Source organism: Canis aureus, chromosome 20 (assembly GCF_053574225.1).
Source record: "Canis aureus isolate CA01 chromosome 20, VMU_Caureus_v.1.0, whole genome shotgun sequence".
In the NCBI taxonomy this organism is placed as follows: Eukaryota; Metazoa; Chordata; class Mammalia; order Carnivora; family Canidae; genus Canis; species Canis aureus.
The window spans coordinates 8,821,808-8,842,455 of NC_135630.1; the positions used below are offsets into that span (position 1 = coordinate 8,821,808).

The window sequence follows — 20,648 nt, forward strand, 5'->3', positions numbered from 1 at the left end:
AAACCACCACACTGAACGTCACTCCCTCTCCCCCTGGCACAGCATCACACCGTCAGGCAGGAGTCCTCAACTTCCAGCTTCTCCCTGAGGACCACGCATAGCACTCCAGCTCTTAAGATTTCCAGTTGAGGGCTGGGCCCCTGAGAACCTAGCTCCCAAAGCTAATGGGGCTTGCATCCACAGGATTTGGGGGAGGACTCTAGTAGGACAGCTGCACATTCCCTCCCTTGAAATGCTAGCCGGAAGGGGCTGTTTCCAGGTGCATAATCAGTGGGGCCCCAGGAAGGAAGGGGGGGTGCTGAGGTCCTGGGTGTGAGCAGAGGTGGTTAGAAGCCATTGAGATTCAGGCAAGGGTGTGAACGTCACTGCGTTTGTGCTCCCTGAGGGCAGAGCCTGGAATATTGGGGCAGTTCGGCTCCCAAGAAATGAGTCCGTTTGTCCCCTCGAAGCAGCTAGCCATCGTTGGCCTCACCCTGACCTCAGGTCGTAGCTTTGCTTGTTATACTTTTCTCCTGGCCCCACTTTTGCTGACCTAGGCCCTCCGAAATGAGGTTTTGTCCACTTAACATCATCTCTCGGAGACTGGGCATACTCCTCCGATGGCCAGCCTGGGGCCAGCTGTCCGCAGATGGTCTTCTCCTGGTTGCCTGCTGAGAATACCACGATTGCTTGGCCTTGAAATACCTCGCATCCCATTCTACAGGTTCCTTACAGCCTCTTCACCCCCTCTGGTCTTTCTGCAGCCACAGCTAAATGGTCCGTGCCTGGAGGTGCCCCAGGACTGTTCACAGCGAGTGAACGTTGTTTAACTCAAGGGGACCAGGCTCTGAAGATCTGTTCTTTAACAGTCCTCTCAACGACTAATTACATCAATGAGAAAACTACAATGAAAATAATTTCTGGTCTCTTTTGGACACAGAGGCAGATACAGCCTGTCCTCGTACTATAGGCGATCCTCGGGAAAAGTCTCCAAATGCAACAGGAAACAGCTGGCAGTGGCTGTGCCCATTTCCCTTCGTGTGGGAAGAGAGTGTAGAGCTGCTTACGACCCCTTTCCTGCATGTCCACACTGCAGTTAGAGACCTCTTTGCTCAGTAATCCTGTGCTCTTTTTTTTTTTTCCTGTGCTCTTTTGATATTGAAGTTTCCCATAAAATGATTAGGGAGCAGCTTTTCCTTTGCTATATATAGGCAGATGTCACGACATGGCTCGAATTCTACCCAGGGGCAAATAACAGAATCTGCTAGAAAGACAGTCAGGGGACCAATCACCCTGGACTGAGCAGGATTTCAGAACATGGGACTCTTTCAGTTTTATAACCAGGACAGTCCCAGATAACTTGTCTTGGTCTGCCTGGAGCTGAGGGCTTCCTGGCACATGGAACTTTGAGTACTAAGACCAGGAAAGCCCGGGGCCAACTGGAAAGAGCCGGTCACCATAAAGGATGACCTAAAGGAGCCTACGGAGATGGAGTAGTTAAAGCTGCTGAAACGTCTCATGGGTCATCCCCAGTTCCAAGGGAGCCCGGCGGTGGGGCCTCGGCAATGTCCCCCTCGGGCCCGAGGGCTGGCAGGAGTGAGGGCAGTCCCGAACTAAGTACCAACTGATCCTGTCTTCCTCATTAACTATGCTGCTAAGTTCACCTCATTTTGGAAAAAAGGATCAAGTTTTGGCCTGACAGCCAAATTTAGCAGCTCCTAAACCACTAGTCTCCAAATGTGTATAGTTCTGATGGTTGCATAACCTCATTAAGAACAACAACAACAAACAACAACAACAGCAACACACGTCCTATTGTGCGTAGCCGAAGCAGCTAGCTGACCACAAAGATGGTGTGAAGTTGGCGCTGTGGGGTAGCGGCCCAGCCAGGGACTAGATTCCCGGCCTCCCAGGATTCGGGTGGGGCTACTTCTTGCCAATGGAAAGAGAAAGTAAATCCTGTCGCTTCTGAGACAAATGATTAAGGAGCTGGTGTGCCAAGGTCCCTCCTCCCCACCCCACACATACATTGGTTGAGGGGAGAGAGCTCCGAGGACATGGATGGGGATAGACCCCTTAGATGGACGGAGCATAGGCCTCTACATGGCCACATGGAAGGCCACTCAAGCAGGAACACCCATGAGGGACCCTGTGTGAACAGGGTGTAACCTTGCATTGTGTTAAGCCACTGGGAACATGGGGTTGATTCATTAGCGCCACTAATACAAACTGGAAGAGAATATCATATACATCGTAAAACACACACAAAATAGAAATTAAAGGAAGAGATTTTAAGAGCAAATATAAAAAGAAGCTCCAAAATCTCCTCACCCTCCCAGCAGATTCCTCAGCGCACCCTCAGCATGCACACGTCACTTGGGACACCTCTGACCTCAAACACTTCTGAATTACTCTGCTCTTTGGTGGAGTTCTAATAAACACACAACAGGAAACTGTGTATAGCAATCCTGTTCAGAGAAAAATCTGAACCAGGTACCAGATGGAAAAACCCGATTAGCTAGAGTGAATTTCGAATGGTATAACATGTTTAAAAAATAAAAACAAAAAAATAAAAATAAAAAAGTAAAAACAGACAAGGTGAGCTAAAGGCTTCTTAGGAGGTTTTCCTCTCTCAAGTTTTCGTTTGCTCCTTGGTGGCTCGTTGGGAAGCAGGGGGCTGCACACCGCCCTGAGTAGCTTGCTCTATTAACAGATGACCCCGCCTCAGTCTGCTGGCTTTTAACCCTGGAGAGTCTTTTCAATTATTTACACTGGCTGAGGGTCAGAGCAACAGGTTAATATGTTCAGAAAAGGCTCGGGGATGAAAGCCGTGGAAGTTAATCTTTCTATATAGATTTGTAACTATCTAAATTGCTCCTTGTCAAGTGACCCTTGTGTGGGAACACCAGAGAGCAGTTGCCTGTGATGTCAGGAGGGCAGGAGTCAAACCCCCAATTCAGGGATGCTGCTGATAAGCAACGGGATGAGCAGATAAGGGAGGGAGGCTTGCACCTCATCCACGTTGCTGCCGCTTCTCATCCCCCCACCACCTGAGACTTGCCCAGCTCGTGTAACAGAGCTATTTGGTGGTGGCATGACTGACTGTGGGTGGCCCTCAAAATTCGTATGTTGAAGGACACCTGAGTGGCTCAGTGGTTGAGCATCTGGCTTCAGCTCAGGGCATGATCCCAGAGTCCCAGGATTGGGTCACATCGGGCTCCCCTCGAGAAGCCTGCTTCTCCCTCTCTCTGCCTCTCTCTGGGTGTCTCTCATGAATAAATAAATAAAAATCTTTTTTTAAAAATTTTCAGGGATCCCTGGGTGGCGCAGCGGTTTGGCGCCTGCCTTTGGCCCAGGGCGCGATCCTGGAGACCCGGGATCGAATCCCACATCGGGCTCCCGGTGCATGGAGCCTGCTTCTTCCTCTGCCTATGTCTCTGCCTCTCTCTCTCTCTCTCTCTGTGACTATCATAAATAAATTAAAAAAAAAATTTAAAAATTTTCATAAGTTGAAGGCCTAACCTCCAGTATGGCTGTATGTGGAGTGAGAAAGCAATTACAGTAAAAGAGGTCAGAAGGGTGGGACTCTGATCTAATGGGATTGGTGTCCCTATAAGAAGAGACACCAGAGAGTTCTTTGACACCCACCAGCTTCACCCTGCCCACCCCCCTTCTCTGTCCTGGCATGCACACGCCAAGGAAAGGACAAGTGAGGACGTACCAAGAAGGCGGCCATCTGCAAGCCAAAAGAAGAGAGCCCTCATCAGAAATCCAAGCAGCCAGAACCTTGATCTCAGATCAAGATCGTGATCTTCCAGCCTCCAGAAGTGTGAGCAAACAAATGTCAGTTGTTTAAGCCACTCAGTCTGTGGTGTTTTGTTACAGCAGCTGAGCTGACCGATACAGATGGTTTGTGCAGGAGGATGCTACAGTTTGAAGAGCTCATCATTCAGAGTCATTCTCTCTCCTCAGGGACCTCCAGCCCTTTCTAACTCAGTGGGTAAGTACATCTTAGGCTTTCAGCTGATTTTAAGATGGGTGCACTTGTCAGAAAAATGGGAATATGTCCACTCTATTTTATTTAACTTATTTGTACTTACTACAGAAATAGGTGACCCATATCACTTATAAGCTCAGTGTTGCAGAATTCCTGAATTGTGAATTTTCCCTTCTCCATAGTTTTTAGACATACATTAGAGCCACTAGTTTTAACCTCTAAATTTCAGGATTTGAATTCAAAATGACTATAAAAAGTAAGTGAAATAGCAAAAAAAAATTAATAATAATAATAATAATACAGCTATCATTGAAGCTGAAGAAGAGGGTACTATTTCTCAAGAGTACTCAGATTCATGATGATTGGGCTTACTTGTGACAGGCTGATTCTGGAACAGGAACTGAATAATTCAATATTAAGCAAATAGGGGTGCTCAAAGAACTAAGTAAGAGGAAATTCTTCATTCTTACCCAGCGCTAACAAAACCATCGTTGGGACACTACACATATTTCTAGGCTTCAGGTTTAGAAATAATATGAAAAATCTTAGTCTAAAGAGAACCACCAAGATTTTTTAATGGGGGGGGGGGGGAGCTGAAGAATTATTACTACCTAGCCTCAAAATACAGAAGATGAAAGGTACTTAATAATGGTCCCCAACTGTATAAAAGAGTGGGGTCATTAGCAGCTATTCTTCTCTTCTGGTGAGAACAGAATCAGAGGGAATATACTTAAATTGCAACAAGATCAAGGTAGTACTTGGATCTACTTTTTAGATTTATAAAAGCCTTCAATCTAAAGGAATCAAGGTACCCAAATTAGACTAGATAGAAATTTCTAAGCTTAGCAATAACATGAAGGAATGGCCCTTGTTGAAACTACACCTACTTTGTTCACAAGTTTAAATTGTATTCTGGCAAAAGACTGCAAAACTCTAGAGAGTCCTCTCTCAGGCCCTCCCTATAGGAAGAGAAGAGGACCTGAATGAGGAAGAGGCCCTGGGCTGGTAACATGGGTAAAGTGGGTGCCATAATAATCACCTTGGCTTGGCAAATGAATATCCAACCTGAGGTGAGCTTGAGACAGGAAATAGGTACTTCCGTGGTGGTCAGAGGGACCTAGGAAGTGATTGGTAGATGTCGGTTCCCACTTAGAGATAGGATCAGTCCCAACACCACGCTTCTTGGCCATACTTAGGGCAAAGCAGTGGGGGGAAAAAAGAGTAGGGAAAAGACAGCATTCTGATATAGCCAAGGTCATAAGACCTTCAAGGGAAGCTGAAGGACTCAATGCTTTGGTCTAGGAGAGTCAGGGAAAAAAGTCATTTCCTCTCAGGGACTTGCAGAGTTCAACAGAGCCTACCCTTGAAGACAAGAATAGCCGAGTAGGCTTTGGAATGACCCGGGTATCCCAGGGGATGCTGCCTCAACTGCCTCTGGTAAGGTTAAAATAGCTTCACTAGCAATGAATTCAATCTGAATTGGCCTAATTTACCTAAACCGTATAGCCCAAGGCAAAGATCTGGGCTAGTGCTATGGAACATCTAAGAAGGAATTCAGGGAAGTGAGTAGGACCATCCCCACTCACCCTTCAGAGAGAACCCAGGACAATTACTAAACTACCGTGCCCTGGAAGATGTTTTGTGACTCCTCACTCCCTCTGCCTTGCTTATTGGCCATTATTTTTTGATCCCTCTCTCTTCTACCATTATTAATCAAACACAACAAACAAAACACTTCTAACAAGGATATTAGGTTTGTATACATTTTTTTAAAAAACAGCAACTTAAGAGAAATATTTCAAATCGGTGTTCAGCTGTATACGAGAAGGGAGAGGGGCACCTCGGTGGCTCATTTAAGGTTGAGTGTCTGACTCTTGGTTTCAGCTCAGGTCTTGATCTCAGGATCGTGAGATCGAGCCCCACAACAGTCTCCGCTCTCAGCATGGAGTCTGCTTGGGATTCTTTCCCCCTCCCTCCTCTTCTCCCTCTGCTATTCCTCCCCTCCAACCCCTCCTCCCCGTACTCAATCTCTCTCAAATGAATAAATAAATAAATCTTTTTTAAAAAGAGACGGAGAAGGAAGACAGCAATAACTTGAAAGAAATCAAATTTGTGGAAAGTATAAGAACACACCAGAAGCGGCCCAAGGATTGCATGGGCTGGAAGCCCAACCCTCCCCAATGGAAAGTTCTCAGATGACGGAAGATAAGGTGGGAAGATGTGGAATTTCCTCCTGTGATGATTTTTATAAATAGTACAGCATCTCCCAGACTTCCAGCATTAATATATCAGTGTCAAAATTTTAGAGTCTCCATATAGCATCTTACTATTTTTCTATAAATCAGTTATATTATTTTTTACTTAAATTAGGGAGAATGAAATTTTATGAGTAGAAAAAGAATATCGCTTTCTAAATAAAGGATAAGTATAAATCCCATGAGAACAAAATTTGCCAAGTTCTCATGAGATGCTGCTGATTGCTGAAGGCTCGGCGCATGAGACCCTCCCTCTGTCAAACAGGAGAATGGATGTTCAAGATGTGTTGAGAACACATCACGAGGACTCCCTGCTAAATGTGACTGATTGAACCCATGTTTATTTCTTCTTCCTCCTGGAGCCTCACTAAAATGCCAGGAAAGGGGAAAAAGTAGATATAAAGTCATCAAGAACAAAGAGAGTGGGAGCAGACATGGCAGGGGAAGAGAGGTATCAGCAAATTTCTGAAGAAGGACAGCACTCACTCTCTAGACAATAGAGAACCCAAGACAGAGAATCTCAGGGGAGTCCAGGAGCAATGGAGGGTAGGGATAAAATTCTGTGCTGAAACCTGAGCTAACCCACATACTGTATAGTAGAAGAACCTTCCTTCCCTCACCCACCACACTGTCTGGTTTCTAGAAGTGAGACCTAGTATACCCACCCATCCTCCTCCCTCACCCCATACTTGCCTGCCCCCACAGAGGGCTTACGGGGTTTCCTTAGAGAAACCAAATGGTCCCAGAAAGATAACCTACAGATACTGGCATTTGGGGCTCTCCGAAAGAAAGCTGCTGCTGATCAATCACCCTCTCGGGAAGCTGCCCACTCAGTAAGCCCCACCCATGCACACAGAGCTTCCAATTCATTTGCTGATGCTCTTTATTAAATTTGCACAGACAGCCAATCAAGAACCACCTGACATTTGAGTAAAGCTTCTAAGATCTCCTTTGCACAGATCTCTTTGCTGGACCCTTATCTTCTTGACTTCTAAGGCTGGTTCAGTCTTTGCCCCTCTTCTCTCCTTTACCCACACCCACTCCCTTAAAGAGTTCTTTAAAAAAAATTTTTTTTTTAATATTTTGTCCACTCTCATGGTTCTAAATTATCTTCGTGTGCCAATGACTCTTGAATTTATGTTTCCAGCTTAGATCTCTCTGCTGAAATGCAGATTCATATGTCCACCTGCCTGGGTCTCTCCACTCAGATGCATAAACAATGTACTGCGTAGTTTACAAGGAAAGAGGAAATGATCTGAGTAGCTGGTGAACGACCATGCTTACAGCCCCTCCTTAGCTGTAGCATAAGTCACGTCTCAGACACATGTCACACGGAACCTCCTGGTCTTCCCCCCCAAACTGCTTCTCCTGTTGCCCCCTCTCTCTCTGTTGTCTCTTGGGATGCTCGGGCCAAAACCCTGAGGTCATTCTTGATGCTTCTCACACTCCATATTTATTGTGTCAGGAAATTTGCTTGGCTCTACTCTCCAAACATATCCAGAATCTGACCATTTCTCACCACCTGCCTGGTTCAAGGTAGCCTCCTAACCCGAATTCTCTGCTTCGACTAATGCCTCCATATAGACTGTTCTCATCAAAGCAGACCAAATGATCCTTTTAGAACATAGGATCGTGTATTCCTCTGCTCAAAACCTTATAATGCCTTTCTGTTTGGCTCACAGAAAAGCCAAAGTCCTTACAACAGCCTTTTAAGGCCTTACGTGACCCATCCATTACCTTTCTGACTTTACCTCCCGCCACTTCCTGTCAGCTCCTTTCAGCCACGCTGACCTCTTTGCTAACCCACCAGGCACATTCCCACTTGGGGTCTTTGCAATAATTATTCCTTTCACCTCAAGAGTGTTTACTCTGCATGTTTGCATGGCTAACTCTACCTGCTTCAAGCCTTTGCTCAAGTGTCACCTTCTCAGTGGCATCTACACTGACCACCCTAAATAGTAACCTGCCCCAACTTACCCCCCAGTAACCCACCCCAAAAAGCTCCTTACAATGTTCTCCTTTTTCTTTTATTCCTTAACACTTACCACCTCTCTCATAATATAGTATTTTCTTAGGATGTTATCTATTTATTTTCTATCTTCTATACCTAATATTTCTATAAGGTAAACTTCAAGAGGGCAAGGATCTTTGTCTAATTTTTCACTGATATATCCCAAACTGCTGGAAGAGCACTGGCTATACAGAGGTGCTCAATAAATATTTAATGGGCAAATAATAAATAAAAATGAAAGACAAAAGCTAAAACAGACAAATCAGAAGGAACTTGGAAAAAACAGAAATGATACAAGAAGGCAAAAAATATATTATCATTAAAATCCTCAAATATAAGAGAATAAACTGCATCCATAAAACAGAAAAGGAATAATTTGATAGCAGCAATAACTAAAGAGCAACCAAAGAATAAAAATTAATTCTTAGAAGTTAAAATTGATGTCTGAATTTTTTTAAGATTAGTAAACAGAAGTTCAAGAAATTTCCCAGAAAGAACAACAGTCCAAGAAGATGAAAAACCAAAGATAAAAGAAAACTAGATGACCAATTTGGGGGTCAATATACAACTAATATAGGTTTTAAGAATAAAGGAACAGAGAAAACAGAGAAGAGGTAATTCAGGGAAAAGGATTATTTTTTAAAAGTTCTAGAACAGAAAGACATGAGTTGTCAGGCTATAAAAAAGCCTTATCTAAGGTTCAGCATAGTGAAGACAGATGCCTCTAAACAAGCACAGCACCATACCATCTTTGGACATTGGGGTGAGGGGAAGATCCTAAAGCTTCCACAGTTTCCAAAGAATCAGGAATTAGAATGGCATTGAACATCATGACCATATCAATGAAAACTAGAAAATAACAAAAGAATATTTGCAAAAATCTGAGGGTAAGGATTTTTAACGTAGAAATACATGTCTAACCAAGCCTACAATCAGCTGTGAGGCAGAATAAAAGCATATATAGAAATTTAAAGTCTCAAAATTGACCAACTATTTACCCTCTCTCAGGAAACTTCTGCAGGGTATGTTCCACCAACATGAGAGAAAAATCAATATATAGGAAATAGGAAATACAGGAAAACAGGCAATCCAAATCAGGAAAATATTAAAGAATAAATTCCTAGGATGATGAGAAGTCCCAAAATGACAGCATATAGCAGATTTAAAAAGCATCCTCCAGGGGATCCCTGGGTGGCTCAGCTGTTTGGCGCCTGCCTTTGGCCCAGGGCGCGGTCCTGGAGACCCGGGATCGAATCCCACGTCGGGCTCTCGGTGCATGGAGCCTGTTTCTCCCTCTGCCTGTGTCCCTGCCTCTCTCTCTCTCTGTGACTGTCATAAATAAATAAAAATGTTTAAAAAAAAAAAAAAAGCATCCTCCAGATTGGAGCAGAAAGATGGAGGATTCAAGCAGAGATTATCCAAGACAAAAACCAATGGTATTACTAGATTAATGTATTTGAATGTATTAAGAGAAGATTTTCAGTCCTGTTAAAGATTTGAGGATGAAACTAAGCAAACAAATAAACAAAAAGGCAATCATTAACCCCAGGTAAAACAAAAAATTCACAGGAAGATGAAATCATAGTATACTATCTGACTCAGCTTTGAACATTACTTAATTAATAACAATAATATAAGCATTGGTTATTGGTTTAACTCAACAAAGTGATGTAACTATACTGGAAGGTGGAGGTAAGGAAAAGAGGAAGTGCAGAGACTTCAAATTCTTTATTCCATAAAAGGAAGCTAATCAATAATGTCTAAAATTTATGAATTAATAAATAGCAGTGAAATCATAATGGTTAGAAACATGGAAGTAAATACCAAAAGTAGTAGTCAGAAGGGTGCCAGTGATTGTCTCTGGAGATGGATTGGCAGTAAGGAGAGTTATTTGTTGCTTTCGAGCTTGTAATCTCACTTTACTTTCAGACCATATACATATGTTACGCTAATAAAAATAAATACTGGAGTGTGGAACATACTGGCACCAAACCAATGCCTTCCACTCGACATAATCATAAAGATTCAAAGACAATTAAAGTGGAAATGAGTTTCTCACCACATCGTCCGATGTTACTGATAATCATATCCTGGGCATAAAGTTTCAATCAAGTAAGAGATCAAGCTCTGGAGATGTGCTGTACAACACGACCTCTACAAACAATAATGTTTTATACATTTCAATTTTTTAAGAGGGTATATCTCCTATTACATGTTCTTACCTCAATAAAATTTTGTTGCAAAAATCATCTTTATGCACCTCTTAAAATTCTCCCTTCTATACCAGTGTATTCATCCCACACTTTCAAGCCTACAGAATAGTCTATGTGATTCTTGTGGAAGCAGAGAGATGGACAAGAGGACAACGCTGCAGCTCAAGGATCATGACTTGCCCCAAACGACTCAAGATGTAATAAAAAGCTGAAGAATCTAATTATCATGAAAGAAATCAAAATCCACAGTTTAAAATTTTTTCCACAAAGAAAACATCAGTACAGATCATTTTACAGACAAATTCTAACAATTTTAAAGGAACACACTCTCCCAATCTTATTAAAATTCTCTCAGAAAATAATTCTCTAACTCATTCAATGAGACTAGTAAAATCTTGATATCAGAGTGAGACAAAAATCATATAAGAAAGGAAAATTATAGGCCCACGTCACTCATAGATGAAAAATCCCAAAGTATTAACAAAAGAACTGAGTGACACATAAATGGTGACACATGTAATGTTTCTAAAAGCACTTATTTGGGGGATGAAATACAAAGGGAGCCCTAGCATCTGCAGCAGCCAAATTCATGGTGTCTATGGTGGAACATTCTGTGTGGATCTGAAAAGACAAGATGATCAAAATCACTATACATATGTGTGAAATGGAAAACTTTCTCATTCTTACAGGTTGGAGATTTTAGGAAATGGTTCATGGACAGAGGATAACACTGACCCATCTCTGTTTCAAGTGGAAAGGAAAAATAAAGATGGAAAATTGATGTCATAGCTAATCCGGCTGGAGGCTATTGAACTCTCAGCGTACAGTTAACCAAACTGCCATGCTTAGACGTGGATAGCAGTCTTTCTTAAGATCCCAGCCTTTTCTGTAAACGTACCCTCTAAATTCAAAATATAGGTTGGTAGAGACTCCATGTGCTAGCTACTTCAAGCTTCAAGCATCATGACAAGGGGCTTGGCTGTGAAGGGTGGTTTGTTATAATGGGATACATTCTCTGCGCGTCTTTCCCGATCAGAGTTCTCTATACGTGGGAGGCCTGGATCCCTCAAGGGTGGGGGAAGCATTACTTACTGTGCACGGAACATCCTCTCAAACTCTGGTGACCCAGAAACGGCCGGGGGCGTTACTTTGTATTTTAATCTTGCCTTTCCTACATGTAAAGCAAAATAACCTGCAAGTATAGAGGGATTAACAATTAGAATGTGGCATTAGAATGTGGCACATCACTATTCATTAGGAAAACACAAATTTATTTTTTTTAAGATTTTATTCATTTATTCATAGACAGAGAGAGAGAGGCAGAGGGAGAAGCAGGCTCCACACAGGGAGCCTGACATGGGACTCAATCTCGGGTCTCCAGGATCAAACTGCAGCCAAACTGCTGCGCCACCAGTTGCCCAGGAAAACACAAATTTAAACCACAATTAGATACCATTACATACCTAGTAAAACGTTTAAGATTAAAAAGACAGGGATCCCTGGGTGGCTCAGCGGTCTGGCGCCTGCCTTTGGCCCAGGGCGCGATCCTGGAGACCCAGGATCGAATCTCACATCGGGCTCCCGGTGCATGAAGCCTGCTTCTCCCTCTGCCTGTGTCTCTGCCTCTCTCTCTCTCTCTCTCTCTCTGTGACTATCATAAATAAATAAAAATTAAAAAAAAATTTAAAAAAAGACAAATCATATCAACTAAAAAAGAGAAATAAGGCTATAATGGCAGCCAGAATTCTCATGCACTCTGGTGGAATGTAAGATGGTACAATCACTTTAGGAAACCACCTAGAAAGGATTTTTTAGTTAGATATACGTAGACCATATAGCCAGTCACTCCAATCCTAGTTATCTCTCCAAGAGAAATTAAATCATGTGTCCACACAAAAATGTGTGCACAAACATACACAGCAGCTTTATTCATAACAACCAAAAATCAGGAACGCCTCTGCAATGGTTAATTTTATTGTGTCAACTAAGCTAGGCCACGGCGCCCAACTGTCTGGTCAAACACCAGTCTAGATGTTTCTGTGAAAATATTTTTTGGATGTGATTAACATTTATATCAGCAGACTCTGAGTAAAAAGCAGATTACCCTCCCTGGTGTGGGTGGGCCTCATCCAATCAGTTGAAGGCCTGAAGAGAAAAGACTGCGGTTCCCCCAAAGAGAATGGAAGTCGGCCTCCACCCTGCCTTCAGGCTCAATGCTGCAACACCGGCTCTTGCTAGACTGGCCAGCCTTCCAGCCCAGCCTGTAAATTTTCAGAGTTGCTAGCCCCCACAACGACATGAACCAATTTTTTAGACAAATGCCTGTGTGTGTGTGTGTGTGTGTGTGTGTGTGTGAGTGTGTGTCTATCGTATTGGTTCTGCTTCTCTGGAGAACCCTAACACCAATGGGTTAGGGTGGATCAACCAGTTAATGGATAAACATATCATAGTATTGCGACATATCCATCCAATAGAATACTATTAGAGCATATAAAGGAATGAACTGTTGACGCAGGAAACAACCTGCGTGACCCTCAAGCCTATTACATCGAGCAAAAGCAGCAAGATCAGGAGAGACTAGTGCTGGGTAGTTTCACTTATACAAACGTCTCAAAAATGAATCCACAGCGACATAAAGCGGACCCGCGGCTCCCTAGAGATGACAAGAGCAAGGAGGGACGGTCACAAGAAAACTTTAGGGGATGATGCCTCCCCGTCGGACTCAGTTTCCCTACTCTAAAACGACTATGACTTTGTTCTCCGTCATTGGTCTGTTGCACAGACCTCCCGAGCCCAGCGCCGGAGTCCCTCGCATCTGATGACCAGGCCTGGAAAACCTCATTGCATTTCAGACCCACGCTTGCCTCCTCGGTCAGGTGTTCTCACCTCCTGTCCTTATCACCCCCCTTTTTTTCTTACCCCATAATTAGCTCTGGGGTCTATTATTTCCCTTCGGATGATTTCTTCCCGTTTCAGTTCCTTACCAGTTGTCTCCACACTATTCTGGTCTCCCTTATTCCAGTACCTCCAGATCCGCTTCCTACTTGCTAATGTCTCAGAACCAGTTTCCCACTGGGCGTGATGCATTTCCTCCGGAGGGATCTCCCGGGTCAGGGGCCACAGACACACCGTGTCCACCACTGGGACCCCGTGATGAGGGTGCAAGGGCTGCTTTACCTTCCCCGGAGAGCCTCTGTTTCCTTTCCCGCCTTCACAGTCACCTAGAAACCACTTGACCATATTCGCCTTTTGCTTGGCCTGTCTTTCCCCTTTCCTTCACTTGTCCAGAGGGGCATGTGTGGGCCGGGGCGAGTGACCCAAGGCCCCCCGCCCCCCATGCCCCCAAGTCCCCCCCCTCCCCGGCCACAGCTCAGCTCCTGCACCGGGTGGGGGGGGCACCACTCAGGGCGGCGGCAGCTTCTGTCCATGCAGGAGCAGCCAAGGGTGGGGACTGACCATGCAGGGCACCAACCCCAGGCCAGGCCCCTGGGGGGCATCCTCACCCAGTGTCCTGCCTAACCCTGTCTGAGGGGAACATCGAAGGCCAGGGCCACCCGGCTGCTTAGTGGCCGAACTGGACAGATACGAGATACAGGTCACAACCCGACCTGCCCCTACGTGGTTCGCGGTGGCCCCTCCACAGACCCCAGGCATCTGCCGAAGCAGTCGACTCTGGTCCACAGTGTCAACGAGTTATGCCACTTATGTCTCCTCTCTCTCTCTCTCTCTCTCTGTCTCCTCCCCCCACCCCAATCAGTAAATGTTCCATGCCTACCGCTGTTAAAAAGGAGACAACAGGCCCCAAACGGAGTCATTGGGGCTAGCCCGATGTCACCAAAGCGAGACTAAATACCTCACTTAATTACCATTCCCCCCCACCCCCCAGGGGAGTCTCAGGGCCACCAATCTGCATCCACCTGCTTGGCGCTAGAGAGCCCACCTCCCCGATACCCCCCTGCAGCCCCTGCCAGCAGGTGGCCTTTGCACAAGCAGCCGCCTTCCCAGGCAGCTTCCTGCCCTGCCCGCTTCTCACTGCACAAGTCCTACATTTCGCTGGGCTCTCGGGGCTCCTTTCTATGCGCTTCATGGGACGCTGCACAAAGCTAGGAAGATCTTTAAAATGGGCTCAGCTGGGGACGCCCGGTGTGGGGGGGCTCAGCGGTGGAGCATCTGCCTTGGGCTCAGGGTGTGACCCTGGGGTCCTGGGATCAAGCCCCGCATCAGCTCCCCTGCATGGAGCCTGCTTCTCCCTCTGCCTGTCTCTCTCTCTCTCTCTCTCTCTCTCTCAGGAATAAATAAAATCTTTTAAAAATAATAAGATCAAATGGACTCAGTTGAATCACCCATGGCAGGGCAGGCTGGATCTCCTCTCGTCTCCACCCACCCCTGCCCACCCCCACCTGACCTCTGGCCAGTCCCCACTGTCCCCTGCACCCCCACAGCAAGCAGAGGCATGCAAACTGCTCCTGCGCTCCCTGGGGCACAGGAGGGCCACAGCTGTGAGACCCTGGGTCAGCATCGGGGTGCTGGAGACCTGAGTGCTGCTTTGGTGGGCGGCAAACACCCTGCTCCAGTCTAGAAAAGGCTGGGAGTGCAACCACTGAACGTGTGTCTTCGCACAGTACAGTGTTCTCGTAGATTCACAGCACTGCTTAGGCCAGGCACCGATGGTGCGCACAGGCCTGGGCCTCCCCCACCCCCCGCCCGGCCGGCTTCAGAACAACGACCCAGGCAGGCATGGGTGGCTCTGAGGCTTGCTCACCGGTGGCCAGGCCCTTTGCCCCATCTAGCGTGTTAAGGTGACATCATGGATAAGGTGAGGAGCACTGGGCAAGTGTGCCCCCGTGGAGCCAACGCCCTTGACACAGCCAGCACCGGACATGCCAACCCTCAGGGGGAGGTGCTTTCAAACTTGGGATTGGTCGCCCAACCTGAAGCTCCAGTTTCCGCAGACGTTTTTAAACCTGCTGATCGTGCCTGCCCGAGCTGGTTTCCTTAAGAAGCATTCACTGAAAGATCAGGGTTCACGGAATCACAAGCACCGTCCAGGCAGGTGCAAGGTCCCTTGGAACACTCCCACTTCGTACTTCCAGCCCGCTCCCCTCAGCTTAGCCAGTGCATTTCTTTCTTTTAAAAAAAACAAGATTTTACTAATTTATTCACGAGAGACACAGACAGAGAGAGGCAGAGACACAGGCAGAGGGAGAGGCAGGCTCCCTGCAGGGAGCCGGATGTGAGACTCGATCCGGGGACTCCAGGATCAGGCCCTGGGCCGAAGGCAGGTGCTAAACCGCTGAGCCACCCGGGCCACCGGTAGTGGTATTTTTAACCTTTTTTTTTTTTTAAGATTTTATTTATTTATGCAAGAGAGACACAGAGAGGGGCAGAGACCCAGGCAGAGCGAGAAGCAGGCTCCATGCAGGGAGCGCGGGCAGGACTGGATCCGGGACCTCGGGGTCACGCCCTGGGCCCGAGGCAGCCCCTGAGTCCCCCCCCCCCCCGCCCGGGCTAGTGCATTTGTAAGGCTGGTTTGCACTGGGGGCCTGGGTTGTGCCACAGACAGGGCAGCGTCCCTGCGCCCTGGGGGCCTCCGGCCTCCCCTCTGAGGGAAGCGCTCCCTGGAATGTACCAGAGCCGAGTCCCCAGAGCGGGAGGCGCCGCGGAGCCGGCTCCAGGCGGGGGAACTCACAGGCCAGACCCCCCCCCCCCCGCACGCGCGGGCACACGCGGACACACACGCGGGCACACGCGGACACACACGCGCGCGCGCACCGGCCCCTACTTTGTTGGCAGGCGGACAGCACCGAGGCGGCAGCCAGCAGGACCGAGCGCGCCGGCATCCTGCACCGACGTCCTGGCTCCGGGAGGGAGGGCGGACCTTCCTCCTCAGCCGCAGCCCCAGGCGGGCGGGGCGGGCCCAGGGCCCCGGGGAGCCCGGAGCAGCCAGCGTCCGCCGCGACCTTTGCTCTGGAGCGGGAGGCCCGGGGCGGGTGGCCCCGGGGCTGCCCGTCCGGATCCGCATCTGGCCGAGCCCCGCGCCCCGAGCCCGGACCACCCCCCGCCACGAGCCCCGAGTCCCCACAAACCCCGAGCCCCCCGAGCCCCGGACCCCCCAAACCCCGAGTACCCCCGCGCCCCGAGCCCCCCCGAGCCCCCACCCCCCCAGACCCCGAGTCCCCCCGTGCCCCGAGACCCCCCGAGACCCCCAAACCCCGAGTACCCCCGCGCCCCGAGCCCCCCCGAGCCCCGAGCCCCCCCAACCCAAGGCCCCCGCGCCCCGAGCTCCCCCGAGCCCCCACCCCCCCAGACCCCGAGTCCCCGTGAGCCCTGAGCCCCCCGAGCCCCCAAGCCCTGGGCCCCCCCAAACCCCGAGTCCCCCCGTGCCCCGAGACCCCCAAACCCCGAGGCCCCCGCGCCCCGAGCCCCCCTGAGCCCCCCAAACCCTGAGTCCCCCTGAGCCCCGAGCCCCCCCAAACCCCGAGTCCCCCAAACCCCGAGTCCCTCCGAACCCCGAGCCCCCCCGAGCCCCCCCTTCCGAGCTCCCCCGAGACCCCCCTCCCGAGCCCCCCCGAGCCCCCCCTTGCCCCGAGGCCCCGAGCCTGCTGGAAGCCCCCGTGGGGCGCGGGCAGGTTAGCCGCGGAGCAGCAGCTCGCAGGCCGCCTCCTCCAGCCGCCTCACCTCCATCCCGCCCGTCCCCCCTCTGGGCCCTCGAGCCTCTCGCCCGACTGCGGGGCCTCGCGGATCCTGTGGCCATTTCTCGTGGGAAAAGAGTTGGGAGCGTTTACTTAATCCCCAGAGGCTTAATGCTGGGTTAGCTGGGTTCTAACCTCATTCTCCAGGAGCAGGAGGATTTGAACCCGGGCCCAGCAGATTCCCATTGTGCTCTACCGGCGAATCATGCTGTCTCACTGTCACCTTGACTCTCCCATAGGCGTGACCATAAATTAAAAAAAAATAAATAAACCGAAACCTATGTTTTGAGAAGGAAGAGGGCCCTTGGGGGAAGAAATGGAGCAATGCTTTTTTTAAGGATTTTATTTACTCATGAGAGAGGGAGAAGCCAAGACTTAGGCAAGAGGGAGAAGCAGGCTCCCTACAGGAACCCGATGCGGGACTCGATCCCAGGGCCCCAGGCTCAGGGCCTGAGCAGAAGGCAAACGCTCAACCACTGAGCCACCCCAGGTCCCCAAAGAGCAATATTTTAAGTTGATGTTTATAGGAAACACAGCACAACAGTCATCGGGCGGTCAGAGGAATGCCCCACGCCACCGGGTAGGGTGCGGGTCCCTCCGTGGCTGGGGGCTCCTCTATGGAACCCGTTTATCACAGCCCCTGCCCTCTGTCAACATGACCCTTCTGCTCCTTAAAGCTGCAGCTTCCTGCAGAACAACCTGGGGCTCTTTCCCCATCACACACACCCCGCCCCGCTTTTTTTTTTTTTCAGGTTCATCTCTGTTTATTGTTTTCAAAACAAAACTAAAAATCACCACTCAAAATGTTTGAGTGCTCAGCTCCACCACAGTTAAAGGCTTTATGTAATTTGCAGCCAGAGCATCATGGACTGGTGGTCACCAACGAGAGCTTCTGGTATGGCCCGGACAGGGCCTGGGGCCTGGGACAGCCGCTCAGCCCCGGGAGCCCCAGCTCGGTCCTCTGCACGCGCCATCCAGGGGCACCCACAGAGGACAAGGACAGCTCAGCCCCCACCGGGCTTGCCAGTTGCCCATGCCGCACCTCCCTCCCCCACCAGAGGAGGCTTAGAGAGAGAGCCCCAGGGCCAGGAGAAGGCCTGTGGGCTTCAGCCTCACCCAGGTCTGCACCTGGACACCCTCCCCTGGCCCTTGGTGACGCCACAACCCTGACCAGGATTCTGAGCCTCCCGGTGGATAAGCCGCTAATAAGGGCTGAAGGGACACCTGAGTGCTCCAGGGTCTGGTCTGCGGAGTCAGTTAACATGTCTCAGGCACGTCAAACAGCGCGCATAGCATCCAAAAAGGTGTTCTGTGCTTGTTGAATCAACACACAAAGGGGCTTTATGCAACAGGCCAGGGCCAGGCCACCCCCCAGATGAGCCACTCTGGTGAGAAGATCATTTGGAATCAAAAAGCCATCAAATCCAGCAGATTTCAGGAAAAGCTCCTTACCAACCCCCTACAGCTAATTCAGATGGAGAAGCTGCTCCAGGTGTAGAGAACGACAGTGTGCTGTGACCCAGGTACGGTGCTGTGTGGTCAGAGCCCCCTAGGGCCCAGCAAACATTTGTTTACCAAACATTTACACTTTCTCATCTTCCCCCATGCCCATTCCCTCCCTGTCAAGTCCCACACCTCTCCCCCCCTTCTCCTTAGTTCAGAATGACATGTCTACGTTATTTTGCCTGTCTTTGGAATTTCCACTTCTATGTGGATGTCCCTTAGGCGCACCCCAAAATCTGATCTTCTCCTGTTAACCTACCTAGTGTGTCAGTTTGATTCTTAGTCCGGCGGGGAAGACCCTTGAGGGGACAGAAAACTCTTGCTCCCCATCAGCATCTGGAAAAGTACTTGGAATACAAGGTACCTAGTGTTAAAAGATTTATTTTAAAGGTAAAAATCATGCCTCTCAGACACATAGAAAATGAAAACATATCAAAGGTTTTATCGAATTCATTGATGAGGGTAACCGGGATGACCTTTTAACCAGTTGGAAGGAAAATTTAAAAAAATAAAAAAATTTTTAAAGCCCATACAGGGTGACGGGCACTGAGGGGGGCACTTGATGGTATGAGCACTGGGTGTTATGCTATATGTTGGCAAATTGAACTAAAATAAAATAAAATAAAATAATAAAATAAAATAAAAAATAGCCCATACACACAGGGAACTGTTAAAACCAAAACTCAGCGGAGTGCATTTGAAAGACTTCATTTACCTTATTCAGCATCAGGCCGCATCCCACCCCGCAGACAGCAAGGGGCTCCCAGAGGCTGCACCAAATGAAAGACTATTACAGGCAGAAGGCGATGGAACAAGGAAGCCACATGAGTGCAAAGGTAAATTGGTGACTGCAAGGTGACCTGCCTCCAGGGCACGGCAGGGGTCTCACCAGGTAGGTTGCCACACCACCGCTGATCCGGTGATTCCTCATGGACTGGTTTAAGATCCCATTTCTCAGAGAGCTGAAACAGTGATTTTATTTTATTTTATTTTATTTTATTTTATTTTATTTTATTTTATTTTATTTATTTATTTTTTTTTTTTTTGTTAACGAAACAGTGATTAAGTCAAGTCTCGCTGCGTTGACGCGGGACTTAGCCTAAGTGACTATTTGGGGCCGGCAGGCCTGTCATTAGCAGTCGGGAATAAGGAATGGGGAAATTAATTTACAAACAGTTGCAAACCAGGTCTGCTCATGACGCCCTGTCGGCCTCTTTAGCTTCCCTCTGCCCTTGTTTGTTTGGAAATCACTGAAGAGGACGATTATGTAAGAAGGCAGATCCTAGAAGTTCAGGACGCACCAAACTTTCCCCTGCAGTCCCTGGCAGGGACTCTAACCGGCAAGCCATGGGCCCTGAACTCCTCTTGGCTGTGTCCTAAAATAACCTCCTCAAATGACAGGCCTGGAAGGAGAGGTCTGGGCTGGGCCTGTGGGCAAGCAGGGGCTCTCAAACAAAGCAAGAGAATTGCTTCGAGAAAGAGAAACAGCAGAAGGAAGAGGGGAGCAGGGAATGGGGCCCCCAGGCGATGGCCGCAAGTCTTAAGTGTTCATAGCTCCTGTTTTGGGAAACTCGGGGCCAGGCCATCTGCACTAGGGAACTAGTTTGGAAGGAAACCCCAACAATTCCAGAATGACCTTCTTTGGCTCCCACTGGTTTGCCTTCTTCCCACTTCCCAGACAAATCTTGACAATCCCTACTCACTTTTCCAAGCCCAGTCGTACCCAGTCTCCAAACCCAGATCCTAAAAGATGCTGATGTGATGAAAAAAAAACAAAGTGCCCAAGTGCTTTGAAACCTCGTGCATTCGTGGGTAAGCTGCTTCGATCGATCTCGAAAGTTGGTATAGCTTCTGCCTCTAGGAAGGCACAGGACAATGGAGCTTTGAATCATGAACTGCTCATCACCTCCTGTGGGGATAAAACTCCCAGATGATCCTGTGGTTGAAATATTGCCACAGCAATAACAGAACCTAGCAAAAATTTGAGTTTCTCTGTAC

General features: G+C 48.3%; 1 protein-coding gene across 3 annotated transcripts in view; it reads right to left on the minus strand.

Moving 5' to 3' along the window:
* The window catches only part of MGST2 (microsomal glutathione S-transferase 2), a 38,637-nt gene extending 22,265 nt beyond the window's left edge, over positions 1-16,372 (minus strand). The window contains exons 1-2 of one of the 3 annotated variants that reach the window (XR_013358715.1): positions 16,238-16,347; positions 11,548-11,647 (exon numbers count right to left, since the gene is read on the minus strand). Coding sequence is in view for 2 of the 3 variants with exons in the window: in XM_077860975.1 (XP_077717101.1) it covers positions 11,548-11,647; positions 16,238-16,295 (158 nt within the window). In the remaining variant the exon portion in view is untranslated. Of the gene's footprint in view, positions 1-11,547; positions 11,648-15,217; positions 15,334-16,237 lie in introns of those variants that run through there. The other 2 variants (XM_077860975.1, XM_077860974.1) reach the window with 2 other exon arrangements.
* Between the last annotated feature and the right edge of the window lie 4,276 nt (positions 16,373-20,648).